Source organism: Nannobrachium achirus (assembly GCF_963921795.1).
Source record: "Nannobrachium achirus genome assembly, chromosome: 5".
NCBI lineage: Eukaryota > Metazoa > Chordata > Actinopteri > Myctophiformes > Myctophidae > Nannobrachium > Nannobrachium achirus.
In genome coordinates this window covers 37,371,082-37,390,815 of record NC_137814.1, presented here as the reverse complement: position 1 = coordinate 37,390,815, position 19,734 = coordinate 37,371,082, and the positions used below count along the sequence as shown (strand labels likewise).

Sequence of the window (19,734 nt, the reverse complement as noted above, 5' to 3'; positions counted from 1 at the left end):
TTTATAATGGAGTTGACAAGTTATTCTTGATGCGCCTGAGTTTATTGTTTTATTTGGGGGTGGCAGTGGCTCAGGAGGTAGACTGGCCTTCTGGCACCTGTTTCGAATGATTTCAGTGCATTGAATGAGAAATTATCAAGTGTTTTCAAGTGTTTGAATGGTCTGGTATCTCGGATACTCAATTCTGGGTATCCCGGTATCTCACAGTGGATGGTTGATCAAAACAATGAAACAGTGGCTTGATTAGTAGTGAAATGTCGACATCTAGTGGTCAACCTCAGAGGTACACAATAACAAAAACTGAGCTGAATTCCAGCATCGAACTAGAAGCCATGGATTCTCTGTTCCCCGGTGTAACGCTCCACGCCACAGACCCCGACGGAGCAGCGCGGTATTGAGCGCCGATGACCCCCGTGAGTCGCCACCGAGGCGAGCGCTAGCGAGCCGAGTTGCCGCGACGAGCGGTGGGAACGGCGCTCAATCCCACTCAGCCGCGTTACCGAGATATGTGCCGTTATGGACAGAATAGTAAATATTCAGTCCCTCACTATCCACGTCTACCCCACTGCACGTCTCCAGCACTATCCACGTCAAAGATAAATGCACAAAAAAGGAGTCACATCATCCGTTCATTAGCTCAGTCAGTAGAGCACGGATGCAACAAACCCACGGCTTGGGTTCGATTTCCGTGAGGGGAATATAATATTCGAGGCGACAGATCGGCGCATGCGTACATCAAAGTGCACGGAAACAGGATACCCCGTGGATACTCCGTGGATACCCCGTGGATACCCTGTGGATTCAAACGTCTGATAAATGGTGAAAAAGTCCGATTGAATGCGAAGAGAGAGCAGGTTGGTGCCTTGTATGGTTGCCTCTGCCATGGTGTGTCTAAAGGGTAAAACATAAAGCATGAACAAAAGCATGCTTGGCAACAAAAGATAAGACCAGCATCCTGTCACTGTCGGGTGCACACCTTGTAAGACCAAAATCATTAGTCTTCAGGAAACGGAGGAAAGAAGTAAGAACCTATGTGTTGCAGTGGATTATTTAGTCACAACCTCTTGTTAATACGATTCATTGATTGAATATTTATAAAACCCTGAGACACCTTAACCACTTTCACTTTGTAGGCTAAATGAGAGCCATGGGTTCTGTCAGAGGGCCCCTAGGAGGCTGGGGGCTTGTAAAATAAATGCACTTATTTTGGGAGCATTCAAATATCGTGTGGATAACTTTTATTTTCAGTACTTTATTTTTTTATGTATTTATTTTTTTTACCTGTTGAAATTAATTGCGGACGTGCATGCATTTCCTTGCACTGCATAGGCTGAGGGGCCCACATATTTCAACGTTACCCTATAGACCTATACATTTTTTTCCTCCATGAGACACATAATTTAATCTATCCCTACATTTACTGTACCATTCAACACCTGACATCAGCTTAATCTGCACAGCATTTCATAGAATGGAATGGAATGAAACATACATGAAATTGTATACTTTTTTCCCGGTAGCCATCCATATAATCATGTCAAAAAATGCTCCTTGCATTTCTTCCCGGATTTAAGGTCGACAGGAATCTCCATGAGAAATGAGGAGTGGAATCATAATAATTGCTGTGTTTTACTCCCTCCCATTCCGAGGAGAGATCTATGATCTATGAATGTGTTCAGTTATCTCCGCTTCCAGGTAGCATGCAGGTGGCCATCGGTTAAAGGCCTAGAACAGTGGTTCTCAAAGTGGATTCCAGGGACTCGGTGGGTTCCTTTAGGCTGGTGGGGTCTAAATTTACCCATACAAGTCTGTAACTCTGACAGTGTACAAATGGAACCAAATGAACCCTAACGGGTCCATTTGGTTCCATTTGTACACTGTCAGAGTTAAGGGGAGACCTTGAAATGTAACATTTTGAGAAACACTGGCCTAGAATACTGGTTCTCAAAGTGGGGTCCAGGGACCTTGAGGGGGTTCCAGCCAGGGAACCCCAGAAAAAAAAGAAAGATCTTGAAAAATTGTTGAACAAAGTTTTAATAAGTTGCCACACACATATTCTTTTATGGGGGGTCCCTGGCACAGAATCCTTTCGGAATGGGGTCCGTGGCCAAATACAATACAATTTGAGGGGTCCAGGACATGAAAACTTATGTTGTATGCTATGGCATTCAGGGGTTTTAAGACTTAATAATGATCATGAGAAAAATCTACTGAAGTAAGTGTGTGTTTGTGTGTGTGCCCGTGTGCATGCGTGCGTGCGTGCGTGTGTGCGTGTGTGTGTGTGTGTGTGTGCGTGTGCGTGTACACCCTCATGCAATATTGTAGCTACATTAATAATTTGATATGCTCAATTATTTAAAAAATGTCATTAAGGACATATGAGGTGGCAGCAGCATTAATGATTAACTCAGACTGCATAGAGACTGGAGAATCACACTGAGGTTTTGGGAACTTTATTCCATAAAGGTTGTTGTCACAACCAGGCCAGCAGTTTCATCATATTTCATCAGCTTCTGCTGTTGAATCCACCATCCTGCATACAGAAGGTAATTTATTTTGTGGTGGCACCATCATGGGCTGAATTGTTTCCTTGCGTATTGTCAGAGAGCTTTGATGTCATTTAATTATGTCATTTAATGAGTTCATCCAGTGCCCTCGCATTGAATGAATGCACAATGCCTAGGCTAGAGGCTCAACGGTTACAAGAAATATTTATGAGGATGTAAGGGTTCTTTGAGTTGCTTGTCTGCAGTGTCAGGCTGTGTCAAGGCTGTTAACTGAAGGGTGTTATGATGTTATTTAAAAGACACTAAACTTGCGAAAATGGGGCCTGGAGTGCCTGTCAGAGTTAAGGTTAGAAAGAGCTGAAACATTATTTTCAATTCTTTTTTTGTGCGCACACTGCAGTAAAGAAAGAAGGAAAAGCCATGATTGCTTTATTATACAGGTTTGAATGGCACCTTGTTTCACTTACACAGAGTACTTTCTCCGCTTGGAATGACAACCTGCTCTAAATTAACCGCCCGTTCTCCATTCTTCTTTTAAACACGTCACAATAATTCTGAGCATGGCTCCTTCTCTTGACACAAAGTTTATTGAACCGTTGCCAAAATCCGACGAGAAACAGAGAGGGAGTGAGCATTGGTAAGTTACTCTGTGGCTGCAGATAAGGGCTCGACACCACTCAGCACAGAGAATGTAGAGATGAGGTGATTGGGGTCAGTGGCGTCAAAAGGAGGGGAAAAGTGGGACTGAGTTACTAGGGCCCAAGGTGGAGGGGCCTTAATTATTTTATACTTTAGCTATTGAAAAATAGCAGATATACAAGCTCACCTTGTGGGTCTTGTATCCGCTGGGAGCTTGTATATCTGCCATTTTCCAATAGTTAAGGTACAAAATGTGAGTGAATCCTTGTACCCAGGGCCCAGAATTTGGTGCGACACCCCTGATTGGGGTTAGTGGGGTTATAGTTAAAGGTTATACGGTAAACAAGTTAGTCTTAAAGCTCCCCCTTATCATGGGAACACTACAGTTCCTGGTGGGATTTATGGCAGACTGTGTATATTTTAACATGTTCTTTTGGTTTAGTTTAAGTAAAAAAGAAAATGAAAAACGTTACATTTAGGGTATCTGTCGGTGTAGGCTGTTTGTCAAACAGTTAAAAAATAAACAGTGGAATAGCATTAAATATTGTATACACTACATTGGTACGAAGACATAATCACAGAGCTCAACATGGGAGCCAAATAATATGGATGCGAATGATTCTGAGACAAATATGATGGAGGGACAATAAAAAGAGCAGTGTCCTTGTGGGGGACAAACTTCGAAACAAGCACTAAACACAATGCTTTTTTGACCTTGGAGGTTAAGCATACAATTTAAGTAAATGTGAGACAGGCCTGTACACATGACTGAGCCTCACAGATGCAAACCAACATCTAAACAAATAAAGGGTTACACACTATGCACTTTATATTTTATTTATTTGTTTTCATATTCATTTTCATATTTGATATTTTACTTAAAGATGCAGTGCCATGATTCCCACCCCAAAACATGATTTACATGTATTATGATTATACTACTGGGTTGTCAGGCGGGTGGTGACCCAGCTGAAGTTAGCCACACCCACAGTGTTGGGTGAATGGTAATCCTTAATCACTGTTTTTGGATCGGCACTTATGACCCACAAGGTGTCAGCCTCCAGGAAGAAACCCCAAATACAAAGAGAATACAATTGCTCATAACAACCACACCAGGGGGTCTAATGAAGTACTGTCAAACTCATAGACATATGAAAACCTGAAAAAGTACAAAACTATGGCACCGCCTCTTTAAAATACATACAAAGTTGAAGATTGTGTATTATAAATATTTCTATAACTTGCATACATTGATCGAGTGCATCTCTCCACTCCGACATGTCTCCTTTCCGACATGTCTCCATTCCGACACTAACCCTATCTCTAACCCTAACCCTAAACCTTAGGCCCATGGGAGTGTCGCCACTCAGACAATAAGAAGTCAATTTCGGAGTGGCGACATGTCGGAATGGAGAGAGCCTCCCACATTGATCATAGCTATATTGACATATGTTGACAAGAATAGGCAGCTGTGAGTTCTCCTGTTGCTGGAATAAAGCATGTACACCTCAGTCTCCTTGCAGGCCATTACTAGCCTGGCGGGGACCAACGTCATACTGCGTTCACTCACTCATTCCTTCCACAGTATAATGTATGGCCCCGCCAGGCTAGGCCATTACATCATTTATTTGAGTTGAAAACACGTGAGGTTAAAGATCATATCACCCAGAATAACATGAATGCTAAATGAGATACATCCTGCAATGGAGGTTCAGCCCAAAATAACTTACATCAGTTATTCACAACCAGCGGGCCTACTGGTGGGCCTGTAGGATATTGTAAGTGGGCCCCTATACACAATCGATTGATTAATCACTGAATTTAAATAAAATGCTCTGAAAATCTCTAAAGCCGGGTGGCTGCCGTGTTAAGTGGTCTGATGGGTGGGCCATGAATGCTTGGTGTTTTTTCCACCTATTAGGTTTCCATCCAAGAATGATTTGCTTGTGGTATGTAAGGTAATTTGGTGGTTATTCAATGATTAGCGCAGGGTGTGGAGACTGTTAAGTACGCAGAACATGGGGATGTCAAGAGCGGTCATGTGCACTACTGGAAAAAGAACATACTTGTGATGCTGCCAAATGGGAAATGAAATCTCCACTTGTCTAATCATACTTGTCCTGTGGGATAACATATAGTGTTTCAATGTGCAGAAGCTTGATTCACATCCTTTTGTTGTCTCTCTACGGCGAGACATTCTGGATTGCAGCCAAATCCCTTCAATTGAATAAATCTCATTCCAGAATGACTTAGATCCTAAACCGGGTGTTCACAATAGGGCGTTAGGAGAAAGAGCAAATGGATGATTATATTCATTTTGGCCACTGACTTTGCCCTGGGCTGGTAGGGTCTTCTCCAACATGTCTTCCTCATCCTGTCCGGTCAGTGGACCATTAACCAGGATCTTCCTGCACATTACATGGTGTAGATCACTTTTTATTTTCAACAATACATTTGATTTTTCAATTACATTACATTATAGAAAACAAAGTGGCTAATTATATCAAACATTACAAGACAATCACACAACATAACAAAATACACTAATAGCTCTACTCCTCTCCAGGTTCTTCCATTAAATGTGACAGATTATTCTTGTAATATATTGTATAAAACGACCCCACACCTCCTGAAACATATATTTCATTTAAAATGTACGTAATTCTAGGTATACAAGGACAGTTCCTTGCAATGCTTGGTTTGTCTGGCCTCTTCCAGGTTAATGCCATTACTCTTTTAGCTTGTAAAAGACAGATATCTATAAACATTTGTTCATTTGCGCTTTATTCTGTGTCCAACTGGATAGAGGCCAAGCAGAAAGAATTTTGGTTCCGGACAATATTAATTAACAAGATCCTCTGTATTTCCTGCAACCTCCCCCCAAAACTCTTCCAATCTTGGATATGACCAGAGACAGTGGAACAATGTACCTCTATCTTCACCGCATCTGGTGCATACGTCCAGAATATTGTTATTCAACTTATTGCGTATCACTGGTGTGATGTACACTCTCATAAGCCAATTGTTATTGTAGAAGTTTTAGACGTGTATTCCCTGGGACTGAGCTTCTTTACAAGCTGTACACTATTGTTCTGTTAGATCCTCTGCAGGCATCAATCAAGCTTACTGTATACAGAGGACTAATTACATTAACAGTCTGACATTATTCCCCTTCCAAATGGGTTTTTAACCAAAACGTTCTCCAACACAGACATGGAGAGGCCACATGGAATGATTCTGGTTTGCTCTGATAAAAAAAAACAAAAACAAGGGATATTTCATATTTAATGACAAGCTCCTCAAACGATAGCATAATCCACAATCCCATTAAGACCTCCAAATACATCCCTCAATTGACTCACCCCCCCCCTAATGCTTTCCATCTTAATGTCAAGCGAAATAAATGCTTTCTGGCCTGATAGTTTTTACTATAGCACTGGTTATGACAGCCACAAGCATTGGAGCCTGTATGTAGAGCATCTGAGGACAGCAGAAGCTTACAGCAGGGTTCAGGTGGGCGCCGCCGCTAACAAAGACTCAAACAATGGACCAGTGTGGCAATGCCAACACAAAAAAAGTCAACACCACAAAGGCCAGGGAGATCCTCACTTCCTGGGGTGGTGCACCAAATTCTGGGCCCTGGGTACTTTAACTATTGAAAAATAGCAGATATACAAGCTCACAGCGTGCTACAAGCTTTTAGATCTATTTTTGAAAAATCGTGAAGATTTGTATTTTTGAAAAACATACGTTTCGATGCGAGTGGTGCTCAAACTTTCATGTGAAGGACCCCCAAAATGATATGCATTTGGCCACGGACCCCCATCTCAAAATATTTAGCTCCAGGGACCCCCCCCCCCCCCCCCCCCCCGAAGCAAAATTTAGTTACAAATGTTACAAACTTTTTAAAAGTAGCAGATCTACAAGCTCGCACCGCGACACTCGGTGCCATGCTGTGAGCTTGTACATCTGCTAGTTTTCAATAGCTAAAGGATAAAATAATTCCAGGCCCCTCCACCTTGGGCCCTATTAACTCAGTCCCACTCCCCCCCCCCCCCCGTGACGCCCCTGCTCACTTCCTGGGCATTGCTGTATGCATTTCCAATAATAGCACAATGATTGTGAACATACCAACAAATACAGCAGCCAAGGGCAAAAAAACAAAAAAAAAACCTAACCCTAACCCATTTTACATCCATCTCTTCTTTGTATTCATACTCATTATTTGAACATGCCACTTGATCAGCCTTTATAGTGACAATGTTTGTGCAGAAGCGGAGTAGGTGGACAGAAGAAAACAAGAATGTCTCACAAGATGTTTATACGTTTTATTAACTCTTAGGTTGACCGCCTGTAGACATGCTCATCATCTTTAACATCCTCCAGAAGCGGCTCTATGTCAAGTTTGTCAACCTCGTCCATCTCTGGGCCACAGCAGCACAGGACTTTGCCCCTCTCGCTGAAGGGTTCACTCCTAGGTATTAACAGGTAATCATAAAGAAGAGCTGCGGTCAGCCCTGCACCCATGGGCCCTGCCCAGTATACCTGAAATGGAGCAAAGAGGGAGTCATGCCACATATATGTCATTATACTTACATCTTCATTGTGGCTTGAAAGAGCTGAGAGATTTATATCAAGCATTCTTCTATTGATGTCTAAATGTCACCAGTTGGAAAGACCCATGGCCTGCTTAAAGGGGCATGAAACCCTAGGCTGTTTGTTGTTCGTTTTCCAATTCAGGTAAAAAAAAAAACTACAGCAGATTAAAAACTTGGTGTGCTAATGAGCAAGGCAGCTGCAACTCGTAAAATAAAGGGGTGCGTTAGATTTAGGGGCAATTATTAATTAGTAATTTTCAGGCCCAAAATAGGAATGCCAGTGGTAACATTTCTGAAGATTAAAAATAAAAATAAAAAACATTTTCTCAATTTATAATTAAAGGTGGATTTATGTTTTGGTGTATAATGCGATGTGTCACTTTATACTGTGGTACATACCCAATGATCGTCAAAAGCCCGCTGAACAAGTGCAGGCCCGAAGGATCGAGCTGGGTTGATCCCACACCCGGTGTAGCTGATCTGTAAACAGCAGAGCAGAGGAAGAGACCACTTGCCTTTCTGGCAGTACATGACCGATTCGTGATTCTACGCAAGCCAAGGTTGAAGGCCGTTCCGTGTCACGCCAATCCATTGTATTGGGCCACAACAAAACAGATGAACCATTAACCAAACAAGAAGCGGAAAAACTTTGATGTACTCACCCCTGCAAGGTGTCCCACCACAACGGACAATCCGATAGCCAGAGGTCCAAACCCGTTAACGTCACGTCGCTTATCAGTCACTGATATAACACACAGGACCAGCTGGAGCGTCAGTAGGAATTCTACGGCAAAACCTTGACCTGGGCTGATTTCATTGAGCTACAATGGAGACAGGAAGAGAGTTAGAATTTCCTCCCCGTGTCTCATAACTCTTTTTGGGAATCTAAAATTAAATTAGCATAATTTATAATGCACCATAGACAGGAGGGTCTGCTGCTACGTGCCTCTACGATGCTTTGGAGTCACATAAGGCATAGTGTACAAGCAACAATGATATAAGCAGTATAGTCAGACAACTCTTGTACTGAATACATGTATTTATTGAGCATACATATCTAAGATGTTTGGTTTCAATGCTCTGCTCAATTTATTAATTCCCTAAGCAGAGAAATATTATACATTTGCTAAATAAATACAGGGAATGAAACGGAACCCCTTAAGGCAGTGGTTCCCAAACCTTTTAGTTTTAGCTCATGACCAAAACAGAAAGACGTTTTCCCACCCAAACTAGTTAAAACAGCAGATCTACAAGCACAACGCAATGCTTCGCACCGCGTTGCGAGCTTGTAGATCGGCCATTTTCACTACTTCTTAATGATATATATTTTTTTAAATGTATGGAATTTCTTAGATGGGTTTGTTTTAAAATGTAGAAAATGATTCTATATATTCTTTTCTAAACAAAGTGATCTTTTGGTGGGAGGATAAAATCTTTTGAAATGTATATATTTTTTAAATTTTGACTCGAGTCGTGAGCGACCATAACAATTGGCCTGTGACACACAAATGGTTCCTGACCCACTGTTTGGGAAACAGTGCCCTAAGGGAATCATATAGAAACATAGCCCACAGGTGTATACTAGGGTGGTGGTGGGACCACAAAAACATCATACCGCTAAGTACAAAGCAGCAGCAGAGCAGCAAGATGGCAGAGCAGAAAGCTTTAAATAGCCCGCCCCAATCAGATGGAGTGAGCATATGACTGATGATCACCTGATCAGGAGTTGGCCCTGCGGGCATCATTTTGAACGTCCAATTTAGCACTCAGCAAATTACAGTGAAGGAGAACACGATCCTTCATCTTTTACCTAAAGAAATAATCTCAAGTATAAAGACCACTAAACAAGTTGTCGTTGAAATTCAAACATGTGGCATTTACATAAAGAGTGGGTTATCAGCACTGTCACCTGAGAAGGCAGATTCTTAACTGGAGCTCAGTTAGTCTGTTCTTGAGAGACTAGGGGCCTACTATGTCAGTGGTTCTCAAACGTTTTCATGTGAAGGACCTCCAAAATGATATTTATTTGGCCGTGGATCCCCATCTCAAAATATTTAGTTCCAGGGACCCCCCCAGAAGCAAAATTTGAGTTACAAACGTTCGCTTTAAAAATACATATATTCAAAGATTTGCACACATTTTCACAACTTTTTCAAAAATAGCAGATATACAAGCTCGCTGTATATCTGCTATTTTTCACTGGTTAAAGCATTCAATAATTCTAGGCCTAAATGGGTAAATGAAATAAGACTCTTAGAAATGTCTAGCATCGAGGAGAACAAGATCAGGCAATTCCCCAAACACCTCCCTATTCATACAACATCAGTGAATCGAATTCACGTCCTTACCTTGTTAACACCAAGGGAATTTGTGTTTTCATGCTTGATACCATATACAAGACCACTGCCCGCCACCGCTCCCAACATCTGAGCCAGGATGTAGAAAAAAGCTCTGAGGAAACTCATCTGGCAGGTGGCCAGAAAACCCAAGGTGATGGCAGGATTCAGGTGGGCTCCACTGATGTGACCCACACACTGGGCTAGCGTAGCGATGGCCAGGCCAAATGTTAACGCCACCTTCACCTCGTGGTCAGGGTAAGTATCGTTTTTGTCCCCTATGGCAGCTGAAATGCCAATGAAGATGAACAGGACCATGCATAGGAACTCGGCCAGAACCGACCTCCAGAATGGCCATGTTTTGATTTCAGACATTCTGTGCAGTATGCTGTGAGCTACACAACAGTACCCTCCTGCCAGCACACCAACTACAACTGTTTGAATGAAGTGACCAATTTGCTCCAGGTGTGTATTTAAAGGATCAATTAAAGGAGCCCAATTAGAATCAACTGAGACATTTGCCATCTTAAATACCTGAAAGTGCTGTTGACCTTGTAGGCACTGTTTGTTTACATTTAATCAAGGTCCAAACTGTTATTTCAATCCTGTCTGGAATGGATTGTTTGTTTAAAAAGTCACATTCATCATTAAATGAGTAAAAGAAAGACCTGCATTGGGTCGTGCTAGTACAATCATAAGGATAACATTTCCAACCTCATGTTTTGATAGGAGCTTTACTTTACATGTATTTGACGTTTATCAAATAAAGTTGCTGGTTTAGCTATATGCATTAAACGCATAAATGCAATGCATAAATTACATTATTTGTCATTGCACAACACTGTCACCTAAGCTTAAATCAAGTGTAAATCTACTGGTTGTTCTATTCTAGATATTCTGATTTAGTTCCACTTTCGGTTTTGTATCAAATCACAAGAGGAAGCAAGAGGATAATATAAAATATTTTTCAGGGCACTGTAAGCAAGTGGCAAACACACAAATGAATGTTATGTAGGCCTAAACAGCATGCTATGATATAATATCATAACTGAAACTGGTGATGAAATGCAGAGGTACTTAATTTTTAACAAATAAACAGAGGGAGAGATGGAGCTATTGTGTGTTATTATCACAACATGGGTGCATTCAGCTGGCATAATAATCCATGTGATCTTATAGGTGGTGACTGGTCATTCAGTTGCATTACTCATCTTTAAGCAAGCGAGAGATATACATTTGTTCAAGCCATACATGACTGGAAGACATGTGAGTCAAATAAGCAAGATATGTGAGTCAATTAAGCAAGATGGGATAGAGGAATATATAAAAATGTTGTTTAACAAGCAGATGACAGTTGTATTTTTTACACTATAGTGACATTCTGTATACTTTGGTATACATAAAGAGCACATGATCCTAAAACATGATGATCAGGTATTGTGATTATACTAGGAGGAAGACAAACAGAAAGAGTTAAAATTGTGTTTTTATATGGCCACACCCACCAGTTCATTAGGTATGCCTGGTTGTCAGGTGGGTGGTGACCCAGCTGAAGTTAGCCACACCCACAGTGTTGGGTGAATGGTAAAAGAGGAGAGGATGAGTACATGATGTCATTTTGTTTTTCGACTGGGCCTTTTGAGGCTCAGTCTTTCAGCTTTCAGCAAGTAAGCACAAAAACACAGGGAAGACAAATCTGCACCGGTGGCCTATTGGAATAATGTTAACTTCATAGACATACCATAATACAAAATAGAAAAACTACAAAACTATGGCACCACCTCTTTAAATATAGGCAATTTATTTTAAACTATTGGCATTTTTTCCTGTCGTCAGAATGTTCTACTGTTCATTACCTTTTATAGGTGTGCTAAACAAAAGAGCAATTCACAGTGGTTATCGGAAACGTAAATACTGTACTCAGAGAAACATTTTGTTACCAATTGTCAGGTGTTTTATTTTACTTACAAAAGTGATGGACAATCCAAGACACACATAATACATTATACAAAAGAACTTTAAGTCATACTCATAAAGGTACTTAGAAATATGTATACAAAAACAAACTGCGTCACATAGAATACTGATGAGGGAAGACATTTTAACACACAAAGAAGCTCACTTGAGGTTCTTACAAATCTAAACATATTATGCTTGGGTGGCAGTGGTTTGGGTGCAAAATGGTATGTAGTCAAATATGAGTGAATTAGAATTAGATCCTAAATGACTATTACCACCATAAAAAACCTCATGAAATAATCATTGGCATTTCAGAATGGCATAAATCACTGACACACCGAAGCAAATTCAATAGCTTGTTCTTCTTTTTACAATAGTCGAGTATTAGAACTTCAGTACTTTACACTAAATGCTGGTGCTGAACGCACAGTAAAATCCTCATTGTTCATTCAAATCGGAGAGTGTACAAATGGGTCCATATGGTTCAGTTGTACACTCTCAGAGAGTTAAATGAACATATATATATTTTCTTTTAATTCAGTGCGTGTTACTACTTTGAGGTGTGCAACTCCACGCCTGTAGTGTCATCGGCTCCATTAACGTCGTAGTCTCCCACAGGGCCGCTGACAAGGACCTTCAGACGGTCAGGGAAGTCATCAAACTTGGGGTACAGGAGGAAGTCATAGATGAGGGCTGCGGCCACGCCTCCACACATGGGTCCCACCCAGTACACCTGCATTGGGTTCAGATCAGTTTAGAACTATTCCACAATCTCTGAACTGAATCTCTGAGTCATTTCTCAAAAAGAATTTTTTTTTTTTTATAGTTGGACACATAACTAAAGACAAAACAGAGGTGGAGTGGGGGGGTGGTTCAGCACTTCCGGTGGGCAGACTTTATGACGGTACATTTGAAAAGTGTGCAAGTCTTCAGATCAATTCCTGAACTGCCACAGCAAGTACCTCTGGTCATTAGCTAGAGATCTCACAATGAAACAAGGCAGTTGTCTCAACATTTTCTTTTTGAATTCCTAGGACCCCCATGACTTTGAGAGTTGCAGACCTGTAAGGGTCCATTTGGAACACCCCCCCCCAGCCCCCAGGAAACCCCAGAGGGTCCCTGAAATCAAACCTGACATCAAGAACCTCTGAAATCAAAGTATGACATGGTTGCATCGCATTGGAGCGATACATTCTTTCACTTGTACTATATGTGGTTTTATCTGTGTTTGGCTAATAATAAATCAATAGATGTTATCACACGTTGACTTTGTACAGTGACATAGTGGAGGATTGCTGGTTATTCAGTTGTTGAATTGTTTAGGCGCTGTACAATGGCCTCACACAAGAATGTGAGGTATTAAAAAGTGTGCAAGATTGGTCTGGGTACTCACCCAGTGGTGATCACCGAAGTTGTTTAGGATCAAAGCCGGACCGAAGGAGCGTGCAGGGTTGATTCCACAGCCTGTGTAGCTGATCTGTGTTCAATAACAAAATGACAACATTAGAAAGATTCCTAGTTTAGTGAAATGCTTTGGTGTTCTGATATTTCCCGACAAGAGCAGGTGCATGATCCCGTTTTATACATATAAGAGAGTACGATTGTTAAGATTCAGCTCCTCGACATTGCAACAAAAAGAGAATATGCACACTGTGTGTGTGTGTGTGTGTGTGTGTGTGTGTGTGTGTGTGTGTGTGTGTGTGTGTGTGTGTGTGTGTGTGTGTGTGTGTGTGTGTGTGTGTGTGTGTGTGGTGTGTGTGCGTATGCGTGCACATATTTATACATAATTATAAATATAAAGTGTCGGATGCCTAAATGTGAGGGATGTTTAAATATTAAAGATGATGTGTAGTAAAAAAAAAAAAAAGATAAGTGCATGAAATTCTGAGGTAGAGGTTCCTGTAGACAGAGATCTGTTGCTGTTCTACTGTATGTACTGTAGTACAGCACAGGCTTTGCATGGCTAAACAAGATACTGCACTGTGAGCGACTGTAAGAAACAACTTACGGCTGCCAAGTGTCCCAATGCGACTGAGAGGCCAATTGCTAAGGGTGCTGAGCCAGTGACATCACGCCGCCTTTTATCAGTAACAGCAATGACACAGAGGACCAGCTGGAAGGTTGCCAGGAGCTCGATACCGAATCCTTGACTAGCGGTGATACTGGGGCTGATCTGTGGAGGGGGAATCCAAAACAACAAAATGTTTTGTCAGTTTGCATTAGTGCAGATGGGATGTTTCCCATCACTAGAACTTCCCATTTAGGAATTGCTGGCAAGTAGCTGAACTGCAAAGCAATTCTTAATGTGGCTTAATTATGTCTGACAGCAATTGGGCAAAGAACCTTAAGTGCACGACTGCTCATTTATTTTCAATTTGTTAAAATTAATTTAATTTTCAATAACACTTCGGTTAACTTGAATGCACTATAATATGTACGTATATGACTACTCTCAACCCAGTCAGTGGAGGTAATGCCTTGTTGTCAGTCATTTAGCAAGAATGCAATTACTGTATTAAAACAAGTGTTGTTTATTTTATCACCATGGGGGACAAGACTCCAGTAGTCAACCCCCTGTATTCTCCAGAATAGGACATGAAAAACCTCCCAAATGTAAGGCATTTAATCACTGTCACATGATTATGTTAAGCTTTCATCCCGTGCATCACAGCATGGTATAATTGTGCATCACCACCATCTAATTGTGAGCAATAACAATAATTCTAGGCATACCACAGTGCCAACACCACACTTTATCACCACACTACATGCATATTCATATGCCACAGGCCTACAATTCTGCACTGTTATACTTTAACATAAAAGTTTGAAAGCAATGCACTCTGAATACATATAATTTTCTTAACCCTGTGGGAAAGCGTTTAGCCCTGCACATTTAACACATGTATCAAAAAACAGACACGAGAAGTAGGACACTTACTTCATTAAGCCCCAGTGCCTCAGTTGAATTTGGACGTGTTCCATACACAATGCCACTGCCCAGTGCTGAGCCCAGCATCTGAGCTATAATGTACATGACTGCCTTGAAGACACTGATCTGGCAGCTGACCAGCATGCCCAGGGTAACAGCAGGATTCAGGTGGGCTCCACTGATGTGCCCTAAACTCTGGGCCAGTGTGGCGATGGCCAGTCCAAAGGTCAGTGCAACCTTGACCTCCTGGTCCGGGTTATCATTATTTTTGTTGCCAATGGCTGCGGAGATGCTGAGGTAAATGAAGACGATCATCCCCACCATCTCGGCCAGAACGGCCCTCCAGAACGCCTTGCTTCTGAACTCTCTCATGGTGGCTGTGCTGCTATAGGCCTGTGGTGGTCCTTAGTGGTCCTTAGTGGTGTGTGTGTACTCACAAACAACAGCAACAGGCTGCATATATATGGCTGAGGGCTGATAATGGTAAGGGGGCGGGGCCTAAAAAGTGAAAGGGAAGGCCACACTGAATTAATGAGAAATCCAAAAGGCTGGTCTCCCTCTTCCCTCCCTCCTTCCTCTCTGTTTCCCTCCCCTCCTCTCTTTCGCCTCCTGCCCCGCTCCTGGGACCTCCCTGTGCACCTCGTTGTGCTCTTTGGACCTTTGTGAGTGGTATAGTAGTTCTAAAAGCAGCTGTAGGCAGTGGACGATTTTGCCCTTGCACAAAGGCATTTCATTTATCAGGTTTTATTGCCTGTATTCAGAGACTACTGTAGATTATGAGACAGAGTTGTGATTTTGAATCTAAAAGCTCCCCTCTATTAACGGTGGTGACTGCGGTCATGCAGTTGAATTACTCATCTGTAAACAAGCAGGGATCTATGAGAGCAAGACTGCAAGGCAGTAACACACTGCATGTTCTGAAGTTTATTAAACACATGTAGAAAGTATATTTACTTTGCACAGGTCATTTTATTGTGACCGAAAGACATGTGAGTCAAACCTGTTAAAGAAGTAAGCAAGATGGGATAAGAATATAGATAGAAAATGTGATGATCTAGCAAGCAGATGACATTAATACTTCTATAGTAGTGGCATCCTGCTGCATACTTGGTCATGCAGTTTCCTGATAAACCTATGACAAATTCTGGAATGTTGGTTGTGACGTGTGCATGTTGCAACGGTCAGCAAACCTCTATGTCTGCATTTTAATGAAATGAACATGACGTGCTGTTGAATGTGTTATGTGTCCACTTTTATTGCATATTTCAACACAGTGAGTGATCTGTTCACTTGTCATGTCATTTATTTATAGCATTGATCATGGACAGAACATAGGGAAGGGTTACCGAGAATATTGACGCCTCTCAAACACCCTACCCCCCACAAAAGGGGTCCCTCAAGATGTTTCAAGACCGCCTGTCGCGGACCGGCCTTTCACGTGAGCTTTGGATTACCAATGGAGACAGAGAAAAGAGAGAGAGAAAGAGAGAGAGAGAGAGCGAGGTGGGAGGGGGGATAGAGGGAGAGGAAAATAGAGCATTATGTTGCATTGTATCTCTTTCAGTCAAGACTGGCCCTCCGTTAATAAAAAGTTGGAGAATGGGCCCAGAGATTTAACCTACAACACTAGCAATGGGGATGATGCTCTGGAATGTTTTGCTGATATATCTCAACTGCAAAATGAATATCCTGTAATGGACCGTGAGGTGGAACAATTATAGATTATAAGGATAGATTATTGAAGGTTAAATCTGTCTTCTTCAGTTGCTGTAACTAGGCTGTATATGTGGAGCCTTACAAGTACAACATGTACTTGTAAGGCACCACACTTATAGCTTACTTCAACTCCGATGCATGTGGAAAAGCACTGAAGGTCATTTAGTTAATGCTTGTTAGATATGGAGTAATAGGTGTAACAGGGTAAAACATCAACTGTGGGAAACGACCAGCCTGTTGTACCTGACCTCCAACGCAATCGCATGTGACAACAGCACAGACTGACTGAACCACAGAATAAGAAAGCAGTTAGAGTTGGACACAGTCCCATTTTAGTTGGATACACATGCCTTTTTTCTTCTTTAGATGTTTTTATTAGTAGACACGCAGCTGGCCTTGAAATCTTTGATACCAATGTAGCTAATCTTTCTTTCATATTTGAGACATCCGGGGGTGATGAGGGAAAGTGTTCCATTCTAAAATTACACTGTGGACTTTCAATTATTAACTGTACTGTCGTGGGTATGGCTCTGTTGGGATTCTCTAAATGTGTGTCAGTGTGGTGCAGTTCTCTCTGGCGACCAGGAAGTTTATGACAGACTGTTGTCATGATGATAAGAACAATTCATTCAGAGGAAGGAAGTTTGATACCCCTGTTATTTAATTTATACTATTTACAATGCACACACACTGTTGTCCTGGAATGTTTTGGGGCATATTGGTCATGAGAAGCAGACTCCTCTATCATATGCCCTGATTCCATTCTTGAGTAAGATATGCACTTTTCCGGTAACTATGTAGATGTCAGCGTTGAAGGGAGGAGAGGTACATTCTGTCCCATACTGCAATGCTCTGTGTGGGATGACCTCTTGTGCAGATTAAATGCCTTGCTTTTAGAGCATATCTGTGGTATCCTTTGTGGGCAGGAATCAGGATGATATTGTCAAAATGTTTCAGTCATTTCTTTTAATGCTTATAGTGGCATATATATATATATATGTGTGTGTGTGTGTGTGTATGTGAGTCATCATTCATTGTGATCCCTACCAATTCAATATAGCCGCGGACAAAGGATGGATGGTTTCAGCATCCGATTCCATCCTTAATTCACACTAAACTTGACAACACCAACTGAAATGTCTGTTGGTCTGCCTGTGTGGTAGGGGTCCGTGGCTCTCCCTGAAAAGAATCAAGACCCAAGAGGGGTTTATTTGTCACCTATACTCACACAGGTACTGAGGTAGCGAAGTTGGCAGGACATATGGTGCAGAGACTACTAACAGAAACATACAAGATAATAAAACAAATATAAAACTAAAAGTACTTATAGAGGATGAGATAGAATTATGACAGGTACAATATGTAGAATGGCAGTATGATAAACCAGATGCATCTGGGGACCACGGCTGGGCCAGGGAGAGGTTGAATTTGGTGCTGAATACTGGCGCCCAGGAAGTCAGAGCAGGTCTTCATGACCTGCTCGGGGATGCTGTCTGGGCTGGCTGCTTTCCTGATGTTCAACACTTTCTTCACGTCCTGTTTACAGATGACAAGCATACTTTCTGTTACAATGGTAGAGCACTCCCTTCCATTAGGCGAATCGTGCCAGCTGCCAGGCCAGTGCTAACATTTTTAGCCTCAAAACTTTTGTAGCAAGCATTCAGCTCATATTCGCCACTGTAACATCGGCACTCTCAATCGACTGGTGGTTGCCCTTGTAAATTATTCTTAGTCCTTAATTGCCACAAATGAGGATGACGAGAGTATTGTTATTTGCCCACTGTTTATACTACCCAGAAGATTATGAAGTTATTATGTTATTATTCTTATTTTTTTTTACAATAACCTTGTTTTAACTGTACATTTAGGTTCTGCTAAGAAGTGCAATCTGAAAACTTCTGAGCATCAGTGTAACTCTGAGTATGTAAAAATGGACCTGTAATGTTACTGACACTTTGCTATTGAATTAGCTGTGCACTGCTTTCAAGTTTTTATCAGGTGATTCACAGGAGAAAAGAGAGTTGCAGTGTGCTTGTTATTGTACACTTAACCTGGAAACATGCTTTTGCACTGAGATGACTTTTCAACTTCAGCTGCACCTTTATTGTCACACCATAATGTGAGAATATGTCGTATAAGCTCCTGCTGTTTTCAAGAAAGGGGAACAGAAATAAAAGAGATAGACAACAAGGAAAACTGGTCAGAAATGTAAAATATTCCTAATATGAATAGAATCTATATACATTAGGTGCATGGTTAAAAGACAAAATGGCAAAGGAATGAGGCAGTTAAAATAGCAGCAGATAGTAGCTGATATATGCATAAGGTGAATAGTTTAAAGAACAATAACAATAAAATAGCAACTTTACACCACTGTTTTAGGATATCACTTGGGAGAAAAGGTGACCGGAATTACTTGGGGCAAGTGAGTGATAAGCATTGTGTGCACTGTGTGGTTTATGGCATCCACCTAGCTTGAAGAGAATAAAAATCAGGGAATGTGTGGCTCAAACAAGTGGCAAACCAACACCTATCCTCTAGAGGAATGGAAATGAGATGGCCAACTTGTAACCAAGGATCTAACTATATACCATACAATATAAACTTTACCGCAGGAATTCTCTTTTAAAAGATGTCGTGGTGTCTGCTCTGTGGCTGATGTAAACTAAATGTAAAATGGTAAATGGTAAATGGTGCATTTATATAGCGCTTTTTTATCCAAAGCGCTTTAAAGAGATTGTGCATTACATTCACCCATTCACGTACACATTCATACACCGGTGGCGGAGGAAACCATGCAAGGCACCAACCTGCTCACCGGAAGCAATGTGGGGTTCAGAGTCTTGCTCAAGGACCCTTCGACATTAACTCAGGGGGAGCCCGGATTCGAACTGGGAACCCTTCGGGAACCCTTCGTGCTCTAATAACGGTTTCTCTACCCCTGAGCTATGCCGCCCCAAAAGTCGTCACTGTCGGGCAGAAACCTTGTTTCAATTTTCTTTCTTTTTTTTTGTGTAAATTAAAGTCCTACATCATACAAAAGCGTT

At 41.5% G+C, this 19,734-nt stretch overlaps 2 protein-coding genes across 2 annotated transcripts; both read right to left on the bottom strand.

Annotated features, from left to right (window-relative positions):
- Positions 1-7,484: 7,484 nt before the first annotated feature.
- Positions 7,485-10,455, bottom strand: LOC308285044 (aquaporin-1-like; the record flags this gene model as incomplete). The annotated part of the gene is made up of 4 exons (XM_080725762.1): positions 7,485-7,691; positions 8,144-8,224; positions 8,407-8,565; positions 10,093-10,455. 4 exons carry the CDS (start codon positions 10,453-10,455, stop codon positions 7,485-7,487), a joined length of 810 nt encoding a protein of 269 aa, XP_080581888.1.
- A 1,571-nt stretch (positions 10,456-12,026) lies between these two features.
- On the bottom strand, positions 12,027-15,384 carry LOC308284752 (aquaporin FA-CHIP-like). Its single transcript, XM_080725482.1, has 4 exons — positions 14,981-15,384; positions 14,048-14,212; positions 13,433-13,516; positions 12,027-12,772 (listed from the first exon to the last, which is right to left on the bottom strand). The coding sequence occupies exons 1-4, from the start codon at positions 15,341-15,343 to the stop codon at positions 12,590-12,592; spliced, it is 795 nt and encodes a 264-aa protein (XP_080581608.1). The 5' UTR covers positions 15,344-15,384; the 3' UTR covers positions 12,027-12,589.
- Positions 15,385-19,734: the final 4,350 nt, after the last annotated feature.

Excerpts from the sequence above, each read along its gene's own strand:
- LOC308284752 (XM_080725482.1), bottom strand. The coding sequence starts at position 15,343 with ATGAGAGAGTTCAGAAGCAAGGCGTTCTGGAGGGCCGTTCTGGCCGAG. Across the intron at positions 14,213-14,980 it reads AGGCACTGGGGCTTAATGAA|ATCAGCCCCAGTATCACCGC; the intron begins GTAAGTGTCCTA and ends CCCCCTCCACAG. Across the intron at positions 13,517-14,047 it reads CATTGGGACACTTGGCAGCC|ATCAGCTACACAGGCTGTGG; the intron begins GTAAGTTGTTTC and ends TATTGAACACAG.